This window comes from Mastomys coucha, unplaced genomic scaffold, assembly GCF_008632895.1.
Source record: "Mastomys coucha isolate ucsf_1 unplaced genomic scaffold, UCSF_Mcou_1 pScaffold22, whole genome shotgun sequence".
Taxonomy (NCBI): domain Eukaryota; kingdom Metazoa; phylum Chordata; class Mammalia; order Rodentia; family Muridae; genus Mastomys; species Mastomys coucha.
In genome coordinates, this window is record NW_022196905.1 from 140,395,826 (window position 1) to 140,409,518 (window position 13,693).

Genomic DNA, 13,693 nt, shown 5'->3' on the forward strand with positions numbered 1-13,693 from the left:
ATCCTGTGATTCTGGGATCCTGGGCTTGTTAAATCACCTGGGAGTGTGGCTTTCTATGTGAGTTGTGGGACTGGCTGCAGAGCATGTGCCCAAGGTCTGGTCAGAACACTAACCCCCACAGACTGGAAGGAACCCGAGTCACTGGGCTGGCAGAGTTCCTGTGTGCCTGGTCCCGCTGGACCCAATTACTCCCAGTGTTGGGACAGATGTTGGTTCCTGCTCACCTCTGATCCCAAGGTCTCTGATCCTGGGTGTGTCAGAGTGCCTGGGAGTGGAGATTCCTCTGGGTGTTGTGGGACTGGCTGTGGAGCTTGTGCCCAAGGTCTACTCTGGACCCCAGCTCAAGCAGACCAGAAGGAACCGGAGTCACTGGGCTGGTAGAGTTCCTGTGTGCCTGGTCCCGCTGGACCCAGTTACTCCAATTTATGTGATCTTGATTTAACTTTGGTGCATGGTATTTGTCTAGAAATCATTCATTTCTTCTATATTTTCCAGTTCATAGAGTATAGGCTTTTGTAGTAGGATCTGATTTTTTTTTAATTTCCTCAGTTTCTATCTTTATGTCTCCCTTTTGATTTCTAATTTTGTTCATTTGGATACTGTCTCTGTGTCCTTTATTTAGTTTGGCTAAGGGTTTATCTATCTTGTTGATTTTCTCAAAGAACCAACTCCTAGTTTTGTTCACTCTTTGTATTGCTTTCTTTGTTTCTAACTGTTTGATTTCAGGCTGAGTTTGACTATTTCCTGCCATCTACTTCTCTTTGGTGTGTTAGCTTTTTTCTGTTCTAGAGCTTCCAGGTGTACAGTTAACTTACTTGTATGCAATCTCCACAATCTCTTTATGAAGGCTTTTAATCTATGAATTTTCCTCTTTATACTACTTTTCTTGTGTCCTATAAGTTTAGTTTGATGTATCTTCATTTTCATTGAATCTCATGAAGTCTCTGATTTCTTACTTTATTTTGATCCCAACCAAGTTATCCTTGAGCAGAGAGTTGTTCAATTTCTATGGGTATATGGATTTTCTGTTGTTTTGTTGTTATTAAAGTCTAGCCTTACTCAGTGGTAATCTGATAGAATACATGGGATTATTTCAATCTTCTTGTATCTGTTGAGGTTTGTTTTATGTCCTATTATATGGCAAATTTTGGAGAAAGTTGCAAGAAGTGCTGAGAAAGCAATTGTATTCTCTTGTTTTGGGGTAAAATATTCTATAGATATCTGTCAAATCCATTTGGTTCTTAACATCTATTAGTTTCAATGTTTCTATTTCAATGACCTGTCAATTACTGAGAGGGTGGTGTTGAAGTCTCTCACTGTTATTGTGTGAGGTTCAGTGTGTGATTTGAGCTTGAGTAACATTTCTTTTATGAATGTGGATGCCCTTGCATTTGGGGCATACATGTTCAGAATTGAGACTACCTCTTGGTGGATTTTTCCTTTGATGAATATGAAGTGTTCTACCCCATTTCATTTGATAACTTCAGGTTGAAAGTATATTTTATTTGATATTAGAGTAGCACCTCCAGCTTGTTTCTTGAGATCACTTTCTTATCAACCTTTTCTCTAGCCTTTACTCTGAGATAGAGTCTTTCTTTGTCAATGAGGTGTGCTTCTTGTATGCAGCAAAATGCTGCATCATGTTTATGCATCCAGTCTATTAGCCTGTGTCTTTTTATTGAGGAATTGAGTCCATTGTTGTGGAGAGATTTTAAAGATCAGTGATTGTTAAGTCCTGTTATTTTTTATTGCTGGAGGTGGTATTATGTCTGTATAATTCTCTTCTTTTGGGTTTGTTGTGAAATTTTCAGTTTCTTGTATTAAAAAGACAGAACTGTCTTTGGTTATTGCGGACCTCCTGGGAGGCATGCAAGGCATGCACATTGTAGCATGTAGGGCAGGAAGCAGACCAAAAGGAAGGTGGAGCTCTGGGCAAATTGGGGAGTGGGTAGATCCCACATCAGCTGCCTTCCCTGGTTGTCCCAGATGGCATGGATATTTGGGTCAGATTCTCATCTATGTCTTTATTTACTATAGACCTCCTGGGAGACACACAGGCTATAAGGTTTGGGCAGATATCAAGCTGCTGATCAGGCCTACATCTCACACCTTAAGTTTTCCTTTGCTGAGCATCTGATTGTTGATAAGCTCAATATCCCAGTTCTTTCTTATTCTATTTTCTTTGCAGTTTTACAGTGAGTGGCACATTGGCATCTTGCTTATCACTATGCTTAGTGTCCTATATTATGGTTCATACTTCTCTAATAAGTACAATGTATAATGTTTTTACATTTATCCTGGTGTCTGTTTACTTTTTATTCTCATAGAAAACTGCCTTCCACATAATTGATAATATTTTTCCCAAATTACAGAGAGAGGTGGTTTCAACTATGCTATCTTCCCTACTTGATACCAGACATGTCTAATCTTGTTTTAGCTCTCTCTGATCTGGAGATGGTGGCCCAATCAATCACATTTATTTTGGCTGGCTATGAGACCACAAGCAATGCTCTTTCCTTTATTATGCATACACTGGCCACTCACCCAGATGTCCAGAAGAAACTCCAGCATGAAATTGATGCAGTTCTGCCCAATAAGGTGAGTAGATATCATCTGAAGAAAAGATAAAACATCAACAAGAAACATTTCTTCCATGCATATATTTTAAATAATAATAAATAGATTAAGCATTGGTTCTTACAGAAATTAAGTCAGTGAAAATCTAAGTGCAGAAGAAAAAATGAGAGATGCAAGACAATGGTGTTCATAGAGAAAATTAATCATTATGCTTTTTAATGATCCTCTAATATCTATTATCTCTCGTCAAAATGATCACTCCAAAAGCATGCATAAGATCTCTAGAGTTTAAATATAATCATTCAACAGTCAATCGTCTTTTAAATTTGGACTTAATGTATATAACTGTTTTGCCTGAATGTATATTTATCGTCATGTGTATGCCTAGAGCCTGAGGTGACTAGAATGGTAAAACAAATGCTCTAAAACTAGATTTCCAGTACTTGTGATCCACCATTATGGTACTGGGACACCACTCTTTGTCCTTTTCAAGAGAAAACAATGCCCTTCATCACTGAGGTATCCCTCTAGACCCTCAGTGACCTGATAGCTACATTACCACTGGGAATGCTTTGGCATGAACATTAACAAGAAAACCTTATCTTTTTAACCATTTTTATTGTATTTTTCAAAAACAAATAAATAGGCACAAAAGTTACTACTGAGGAAAAGGAAGTAAAGCCCTAGCTCAGAGATCAAGGAGCAGTAAATATCTGAAGACATACAACAATCTACCACATACTTTTTTTCATTTTTTAGAATGAAAATAGATTCTTCTCTCATGTAATACATTTTGAACACAGGTTCTCCTTCACAGTTCTCCCCACCTTCCTCTCCCTTGGATCCTCTCTCTCTCTCTCTCTCTCTCTCTCTCTCTCTCTCTCTCTCTCTCTCTCTCTCTCTCCCTTCAGGAAAGAGCAAGTTTCTAAGAAATAACAACCAAACGTGACAGAACAGGATATAATTGTACAATGCAAAGGCCAGCCAAGGTGCCTTTTCTAATCTAAGCTGGGCAGCTGTTCTCCCCATTACTCCTTTCTCCAATCACATAATTAGATATTGACATGGAAATTATGGTAGCTTCCAACATAAACTTCTCAGCCCATATTATAGAAGCAACAGTGTCCCATGGAGTAATAACAACATATCATATAAGCTGTCTTCATGTCTCTACCAAAAACTGACTACAATGTAGTGTGAGGTACCTGAACTCTGACTGTCCAGTTGTCAATGAGAAGCACACAAAGCATCATAAGGTCTCATACTCACCTTCTCTTCTTGCTTCATTCTGTCTTGCAGCAAATACAATGACAAAAACCAACTATGTGGAGGAAACCACTCATTTCAGCTTGAATTTTTGATGACAATCTATCCTCAATGGAGGAAAGTAAAAGCAGGAATTCAAGTCAAGAAATTGTAGGCAGGAGTGCTTGGCACTCCATATAGCATTACTTCTGAAAAAGGGATTCACTTACAGCCAAACAAGCACAGCAGGGACCATGAAAGATGCTGATTACTCTCTGACCCACTCACTAAACTATCATTATAAAACTATTTTCATATACCCCAATATAATCTGCTCATGAAATAATGCTACCTGCAGTTGTCTAGACACAGCCATATCAATCAAGACAATCAGGAAAACAACCCTCTCAGACATATCCACAAACATATCTAATCTACTAATCCTTAATCTCTCAGTTGAGACATCCTTTTCAGCTAACTCTAGGCTGTGAGATGTTGAAAGTTAAAGTTTTATTAGAACACTATATGAAGCAAGAAGGGAAAAATTGTTTCCGCAACTCTGTATGGAGTTGAAAGGACATTTCAGTGGAACAGAAATTTTATGCTCAATTACTATCCATTTTTACCTTATTTTACCATGATGAGTTTGAAAAAGAAAAGATCCTACTGAAGTTATTTCACTATAATGCCATATGTTATCCCTGTTTAATATGACACTGATCTTCATACTATAGTAATATTACACTTAATAATAGGTCTTATATACTATGACTTATAAGTTTATTAGTCATATTATTATTAAAATATAAATATAAAAATATAGGTTTTATATACTATGTGAGTTCTCATCATAAAGGCTTGATATAGAATTTTTTAAAGAGTATTTGACACTGCATTATGTTTCTACACTGCATTATTTGGTCTACATTTATGGTCTCTCTAAAAAAAAAAATTATGATATCCTTGATACCTGATTTGTATTGAACAAGACTGATATAGTATGGCACTCATTATTACTGAAAAGAAAAGCAATATAAAGAGAAACTGATGATTTGGGTCTTAAACCAAAGTTTATCTGAGTATCCCCATACTCACTTCACCATGCATTTCAATGGTCAAAACACATGACTATTGTAACTATAACATATCAGTAGTAAACTCACTCACTAATCTTTGTTGAATATGGAGTCTCCAACAACTTGAAAATGCTGTATACATTGACATGAAAGTTAATTTCAGATCTCAAATCATCAAATATCCATTTTTCTCTTTCCAGGCACCTGCCACTTGTAATGGCCTGGGAGAGAGAGAGTATCTGGACATGGTAATCGATGAAACTCTGAGATTATATCCAGTTGCTGCCAAAATTTCCAGACTCAGTAAGAAAGATGCTGAAATCAATGGTGTGTTCATTCCCCAAAATACAAAAGTAGCTGTACCTCTCTTTCTTCTTCACCAAGATGCAGAATACTGGCCAGAACCTGAGAAATTTTGCCCTGAAAGGTATGAGGACTCTGTGAGTGGGAACATACTCAGAATCATGATTCTCTAAGCACAGTAAGATGTCTCTTACAGTAAGCACACAGATATAAATTTATATTATCTTAAATGTATGTTTGAATTTAGAATGTTCTTACTACAAAGAGATAATTATTATTTTAAAAAGCTACAAGTATTTTAGCTCAGAAAAAAATGACATTTCTAAATTGTGTAATTTTGGTTTAGAGTCTTAAAACCTTAATACAAATTTCTCTAATACAGTGATATCATTATATATATTTCTCAGTATGGGTAGATATGTAAAATTAGAAAAAACACTGTTTTTCACCAGTTTTTTTAAAATTCTAGTAACTTTCTATAATTTATCAATGCTATTTTTTGAAACATGCCTGTGTGATGTGTGCATGTATGTGTGTTAGTATGTGCAGAGAGAGCAACCACAATGACAATGATTAGGAAATTAATGTTTTATTAATGTTGTTACATTTATGTTTCTTCAAATTTGTCCTTAATGCTAGAAGAACTCTCTAGACACATGTCCAAAGACAGGAATCATTTCTCAGATATAGGAATTCATTGAGTTACACATTTGTGCATTTAGAAGTTGCAGAAAGTCAGACTTTTGCTAGTTCAAGCAGCCTCACTGAGGATGAATGTGAATAACCTCCTCTTAGTGTTGCCTCTGTCTGCTTCCTGAAGATTGCTCCTTCACACTCAGTGGGTGATTCCTCCAAAGCCAAGTGATCTATTCCCTAGAAAGTTGATATGTTCATTCTTTTTATAAAGATTTTATTTAGTATGTACAGAGTGTTGGGCTTGCATGTCAGAAGATGGTGCCATGGTTGTGAGCCATCATGTGGTTGCTAAGAATTGAACTTGAGACCTTTAGAAGACTAGTCAGTGCTCTCAACCTCTGAGCCATTCTCAATGTTCTTCTTGAATATGGAGCAGGGTCATCTGTGAAAGGAAAATAATGATCAGTCTGTAGGAATTGTATACAGCATGGAAATAGTGGGTAGGTTGACATTGTTGTCCCACTAATAAAAATATAGAATAATAGTTTTTCTTAATTTTTTAAGTTTTGAGATTTTAATTTGTTCTTATCCTTCCTCTACCCAAAAGTTAATGTACATCTCTACCCATACTTTTTCAAGTTCAAGGCCTCTTTTGCATAAATTTTTATTTCATGTATGTAGGCATATGGCAATACTTATATATTCATATAAGTAACCTGCTCAGTACATATAAGGCTACTTACGTGAAAAAGATATTTTTAAGATAGTAGTTGAATAGGGGAGGAAATAATTTAGACATATTCTGTACTGTCGTTTTTCATAAAATCTTTGATGCCTAAGACCTCGAATTCTTAGTTGTGTCTCTGGGTAAGGCAGTTTACATATAGGACTTATTACAGGAATAAAATAGAGTTGATTGATTCATGTTTTCTGTGTAGATGACTACTATGTTCCTTCTATACATCCACCAATCCTACTTCCTGTAGCTTAGTGACTTCAAACAGATGTTATTTATTATCCACGTCAATGTGCTTTGAACCCAATATTATGTGCTCAGTGAACATCAGTGACTACTAGTCCAAGGAGTGAGGAATTCAAATTTTAAAAACATTAAGGTTATAATCCAACATATAATATAAAAGGTCTACAGAAGAGTTCTAATGTTTCTCATGTTTGTGTGTAATCTTCCCTAGTGAAATTCTTCAAATACAATTTGCACGTACGTTCCAACACAACCTTCATCTGATGCCAATGCTGTTCTGCAAAACATCACTAAGGAATTATTTCACAATCTCTCATGATGTTTAAAAACTCTCATAAAACAGATGGTTATTAGGCTTCTGGAACATTTCCAGATCAGCATTTTTGTTTATATAATCACACAAGAAATTAAAAATTTTAAATTGTTTAGGCTTTCTCTCTTTTATTCTTTAATCCTTTTTTACAGTCCAGTCTTCATCCACTTCTTTATCTGCCCCTGGACTGCTCACCATCCCATACTTCCTCCCACCATCTCCAAGAGGATATCCCCACCCCACCCAATCCCACTCAGACAGGCCTCACCACTCTCAGGGGCCTCAAGTCAAGGTTGGGGGCATCTCCTCTCACTAAGGCCAGACCAAGCATTGCTCTACTGCATATGTGCTGTTGTATGCTGCCTTGTTGGTAGCTCAGTGTCTGAGAGATTTCAGTGGTCCAGGTCATTTGAGACTGCTGATTTTAATTGGGTATAGGACTTTACTTTTAGTAGTTTTTCTCCTAATTGAAAAGATGGAGACAAAAGTCAGTGCTAAGAGAGTATAGAAACAGTGTGTTGCCAGTCCAGGTTCGTTTCTTCCTTAAGGGCTTCCATACACCAGTTGTGCACCAGGCTGGAATGAAGAGAATAAAACTTATCTGGGCAGGTGTATCAGAAGGACTCTGGTCTGGCAGTTAGTTACAGGGAGAAACAGCCTTCTCCCAGGTTTTCAGTGAAACAACCCTCTTTATTGTGGGGTGGGGGATAACAAGGGCTATATAAACCTTGGGTAGTAGACAGGGGTTTTCAGGGTGAGTGTACATAACTGGCTGTAGCTGAGATGCTGTGAATGCTTCATTTGTATGAAGAGGAATTCCAAGTGACTACTGGACATGTCCTTATGGAGAGGGAAAAAGTTAAATCTGGAATTTGGCCACCAGGCTGTGTGACCACTCCAAAGGTTGAGGTGGGAAACACAAGGCTATGTGCACCAGATCCTGAAGGCCCAGAAACAGGGATGTAAGGAATAAGGGCTGTCTCAACATGAGCTTCTCAGGGTTTGGACATGCCTCAACATCACCCTTATTCTAGGCTGCTTCTCCCAGTCACAGGGAACACTATGGGTTACATAGTGTGTGTCCTTGAAAACCAGTTTACTTGATGACTCTTGCAGGAGGGAGAGAAAAATCAAATATTTTGTTAAAGGATACGATTGAGGCAAAAGGAGTCCTGAAAGGAAAGTGATGATAAAGAAGAGGAAGCAGAATAGCATGAGTAGAATAAAACAATGATAGGAAGTGAAGAAAGGAGGGTGAGAAGATGAGAGGATGGAATCTAAACATTTCATTCATAATATATATCTTCTCCTTTGTCCCCAATGAGTGAATCCGCAGCTCAGACCTCAGGACAGTTCCTTCTTCCTTCCTTTACATTTACTTTGTAATGTTTAGACACAGGAACCTAGACTTCTTTAATATTTTAAAGACTTTAAATGTTTAAGGACACATTTGATTTCTAAGAGCATCCACCACACATCATCTTAATACTGGAAGCTTCCTTATGGTAAAGTTGAACAAAGAAACTTTAACTTCCAAATCTCATAATAATTTCACTCCGCCACAATTTAGAATAGTGAATAAATTGAATTCCTGTGTATGATTCTGTCTGAGGGCTATAAGTGAAACCTGCAAATATGTCACTCTTGTGTACTTCTTGTTTCATTATTTATGTTCTTGCTTAATTGTGACACCAGGTTCAGCAAGGAGAATAAGGACAGAATCAATCCTTATGTATACATGCCTTTTGGAAATGGGCCTAGAAACTGCCTTGGCATGAGGTTTGTTCTCATTAACATGAAGCTTGCTGTTGTCAAAGTCTTGCAGAACTTTTCTGTGCAGCCTTGTGAGGAAACAGGTGAGGTAGAATATGTTCTTTTTTGACATAGTTTTGTTTTTTATTCAGATACATTTTTATAAACTTGGGGATATATATTCTACCTACATATATATCAAATATACTGATTTATATTTAATCAAATTTTCTCTGTCAAAGATCTATTTAAAGTCATGTGTGAGCTCTAGGGACCTTCATTTTTGGAGCAATTAGTCTGTGTCTAAGTATAAGTAGTAAGATGATGTAGAGTTAATGAAAATATCCCTTTATGGTTATATATAATATCACTGAAGATAGGTGATTTTCCCCTTGTTACAAGAATATATGTATTTTACACTGTAATTGGCTTTGTTAGAACATTTTCATACTTATGTACACCATATATAAGACTGGCTTTTTTCTGTTCTTCTCTCATAAAATATATCTCCACCATAGCCTCCTCTCCCTCTTCTCCTCCCAGTCAACTGTCCTGCTGCCCCTCTCTACTAGATCCACTGTTGCTCCATTTTTCTTTATAAAAGAGCAGATCTCCTAGTGATAGCGACAAAACACAGCATAACAAGATGCAATAGACTATGTATAAACAGTTCTTGATAAGGTAGCTCAGTAGGAGGAAATGGATCCCACAAGAAGGCAAAAGACTCAGAGATATACTGACTCCTCTTCTTAGGTGTCACACAAAAACCCCAATCTACACAAACATAGCATGTATGCAGATGGCCTAGCAAAGACCCATGCAGGCTCCATGATTGCCACGTCAGTCTCTGTGAGCTCCTATGAGCTCTGCTTTGTTCTGTGGGCCATGTTCTCTTGATATCCTTGACCTCTATGGCTCCTACAATCATGGGACAGACTTTTAATGTGTGTTTCAGGTTAACTGTATGAAAGTGTATGTGTGTATTTGCCTTGTTCCTGAAAGATAATCTCTCCTTGAAGTCAATCATCTGCTTTTACAAATCCTCAACCCCATTTTGTGTACACTTTTAAATTAACTTGTCACATTTAGAAACATGCTTGAAGCATCTCCTCAGAAGAACTTAAGAATATACTGTCATTACCTTAAATGAAGAAATGCCTAGCAAGTTTTATTTCATGAGTTTTGTACTAAATATGACTCAAAAGTCAGAGGGTATTCATTATAGAGAACATTATAATGTGTTTGTTTTCCCTTTGAAGACTTTAGGGCAGCTATCTTCCTGCTCTGTACAGGAACACAGATGAGTGTGGGGAGCCGTGAATCTTGAGAGGCATTCGCCATGGCAAGATGGCGCCTACTTCCGCTGTTAACTCCTAGTGGACAACTGTTTGCGCATGTGCATAGAGTACTGTTTGCGCATGTGCATAGAGTGAAAAGACGCCATGTCACGGCCCATCCCGGGGCCTTACGTAGGGTAATGAGCAAACAGCCAATCATGAGCAGACACACCACGCTGTGGGCAGATACGCGCACTGTGGTGTATATAAGCAGTGCGGATTTTGGGTTCGACCCCCTGTTTTCACTATGGATGGAGACAAATAAACAGTTGCTGCAGAAGGAACCTAGTGTCCGCGTGTCTTCTTCCCGGCGAGAGGACCACGCAGGCTACAGATGAGTTGCTTTATTTTGAGCACAGACAAGTTTTGGGCATCTTGTAATCTCTGACAAATTCTAACTACCTACATGATACCCTTACTCAAACTACAAGACAAGATTTTTGCATGTTTTTCTAGTTATATAGGAATACTACTCTGTTGTAGGACCTTTTCCCCGACAAACCAACAAGAATATTATTTTTAAATTAATCAAAATGACTACAAATTTTTTAGCACCATCTTGCAATTTCAAAATAGATACAGGTGACTAATACGTTAATAGTTCCCAAGGTCCACCCTGTATTATGAACCCACTTTTATGTCAGATTGGAAGGTAAATATACTGTTTGGATATTGGAGTATTACAACAGTGCTCACTATGTACAAACCCTACTCATGGTTGTCTTTCCAGGTTTACCAAATGAAAATTAACTTTATATCATATTTTTTAAAATGTATACTTTGTGTCCTCACATGTACTTTACTAAGATCAAACTTCTACTTTTCATTTAAAATTTAAATCAAATAAGATTTACTGCTACAATTTTGTCCTAGTACTATTACAGAATAGGTACTCAACATTTATGATAAAGTATAAATAGACTGAATCATATTTTCAAATTGTATATAAGTAATTCAAGATGTTCAGTATTAGAGTGATAATTATTCACTTATATAGATTTAAAAAAACAAACAGGAAGCGGTCTGTGTGGTTCATGATGCTTTGAAACATACTATATACCTCAACAAGCCTTAACTTTGTATTCCTCTTCCCTCTTACTTCTGAATATTAGGGTCACAGTCATGCAACAACATAGGAAGAAGCCATTATTGTGCTTAATATATTGGTTCTAGCAACCTGTGAAATTTGATAATTCATTTAACTTATCAATATGTTTATTTGATTATTTCAGATTCCCTTGAAGTTAAGTAAGGAACTGATTGTTTCTCCAGAAAAACTTATTGTCCTGAAAGTTATATCAAGAGATGGGGCCATAAATGAAGGCTGATTTTGTTCTCAAGTTCTGATATGTTCTTTAAAGAATGCACTGTAAGTACCTGAGATTTTAATTTACTCTAGAAGAAAATCTAGATGACTATGACTTTAATCTACACACTTTGTTAGCTGAATATTCAGATTCTTCAATTATTTTAATTGTCTTGATAGAGTCTTGATTATTATGTGTGAAATGAAAATTATTGTTCAGTAATGTTCTCATATCAACAATCCATTTTTCCAGAGATAGCACAATATGTTTCATTTCTATACTGATTAAAGTTTTCTCACTAATATTGCCGATGTTGTTTCATTATAGAACCTTTAATTTCCCATTTATGACTGAGCATTCTACTGACAACTGCTTTGATTAGTTGTGACTTGTTTTTAAAGATTTGCCTACTGTGGTTTGAGGGGCAGTGAGTTTCCTTGGATATGTTCCTACTTGCTGCCCCATTCCTATCCCCCCTTTCAGAGTTCCTAGCCCCTCCTAATCCCTTTCTTCTCTGAAAGAGAGAAACCTCCTCCCCAGGTATCCCCTCACCCTGGAACATCAAGTCTGTGCAGGGCTAGGCAAGGTGCTTCTTCTCCACTGAGGCCAGGAAAGAGAGCTGAGTCATGGGAACAGATCCCACAGACAGGCAACAGATTTAGGGATAGCCCCTGCTCTAGTTGTTCTAGACCCGCATACAGACTGAGTTGCATACCTATGATATATATGTACATGAAGGTCTAGATCATGCCTGTGTATGCGCTTTTGTTGTTAGTTCAGTCTCTGAGAGTCCCCAAGGGTCCAGGTTAGTTGACCATGTTGGTCTCCTGTGGGGACCCTATACTCTTCAGAATCCTCAATTCTCCCCCTAACTCTTCCATAAGAGTCCCCAAGCTTTATCAAATGTTTCTCTATGTCAGAAACCAAGTATCCATACATGTGTGAGGTTTTTTTTTTCAGAATCTTTCATTTGGCTGCATTAATCAACCTGTCTTTTTCTTACCAATACAATCCAGTTTTTCTTACTATTGCTCTGTAGCACAGAGTTCAGGATAGTGATACCTCAAGAACTGCCTTTATTGTTAAGAATTGTTTTAGCTCTCTTGGATTTTTTGTTTTCCCATACAAAGCTGAGAATTGCTCTGCCCAGGCCTGAAAAGAATTGCCTTTACATTTTGATGGTGGTTGCATGGAATCTGTAAATTTCTTATGATAAGATGGCCATTTTCACTATGTTATTCCTACAGGTCCATGATTATGGGGGATCTTCCCAACTTCTGATATCTCCCTCAATTACTTTCTTCATTAACTTGAAGTTCTTGTCATATAGGTCTTTTGCTTGCTTGGTTAGACTTACATCAAGGTATTTTATATTATTTGTGACTACTGTAAATGGTGTGGTTTCCCTAATTTCATTCTTGGCCCATATCACAATTATATAAAGGAGAGCTAGTTATTGTTTTAGTTAATTTTGGATCCAGCCACATTGCTTTCAGAGTTTATGGTAAGATTTTTGGGCTGTTTATGTATGCTATTACGCCATCTGCAAATAGTGATTCTTTATCTTGTTATTCTCCTAGATCTTCAAGTACTATATTCTTGTCTTATCCCTAATTTTAATTGAACTGCCTTAAGTTTCTCACCATTTAATTTGATGTTGGCTAATGGCTTGATATATATTGCTTTTATTGTGTTTAAGTATATGCCTTATATCACTGATCTTTCTAAGACTTTTTAAAAAAAAAAAACATTTATTTCATGTCTGCTGTTTACACACTCATTACCAAACAAAACTGGAATGCAAACAAATGTACAAACACCATAATGAGCAGTATCAGCTAAAAGAACTGGCCCTAGTGTTATCTAAGCAGATTAATGGATGCAGCGAGGAAAACGACGGTACACGACTGCAGCCCGGACATTTTCCTTGTTTATCAAAAGAAAATGCTCAGTAGCACCATAATGGTAATACTTAAAGGGAACACCTAAGGTGGAGTACTTGACCACTATGAGGTTAGTCTGCCAGGAGAGTTGTGTGGGACGTCAATAGTGCAGGCAGTATTTTGGCCAACTTCTGCTTGTGTCAGCTGAACATCCCCCATAAACAAAAGCAAAAGGAAACAAAGCCACACATAGACCTTTTATATACGCTTGGTACATCTAAG

The 13,693-nt window shown here is 37.2% G+C and overlaps 1 protein-coding gene across 1 annotated transcript; it reads left to right on the forward strand.

The window, feature by feature from the left end:
* Positions 1–2,418: 2,418 nt before the first annotated feature.
* Positions 2,419–11,549, forward strand: LOC116104707 (cytochrome P450 3A25-like). Its single transcript, XM_031391197.1, has 4 exons — positions 2,419–2,598; positions 5,099–5,325; positions 8,828–8,993; positions 11,454–11,549. Exons 1-4 carry the CDS (start codon positions 2,419–2,421, stop codon positions 11,547–11,549), a joined length of 669 nt encoding a protein of 222 aa, XP_031247057.1.
* The last annotated feature ends 2,144 nt before the right edge of the window (positions 11,550–13,693 follow it).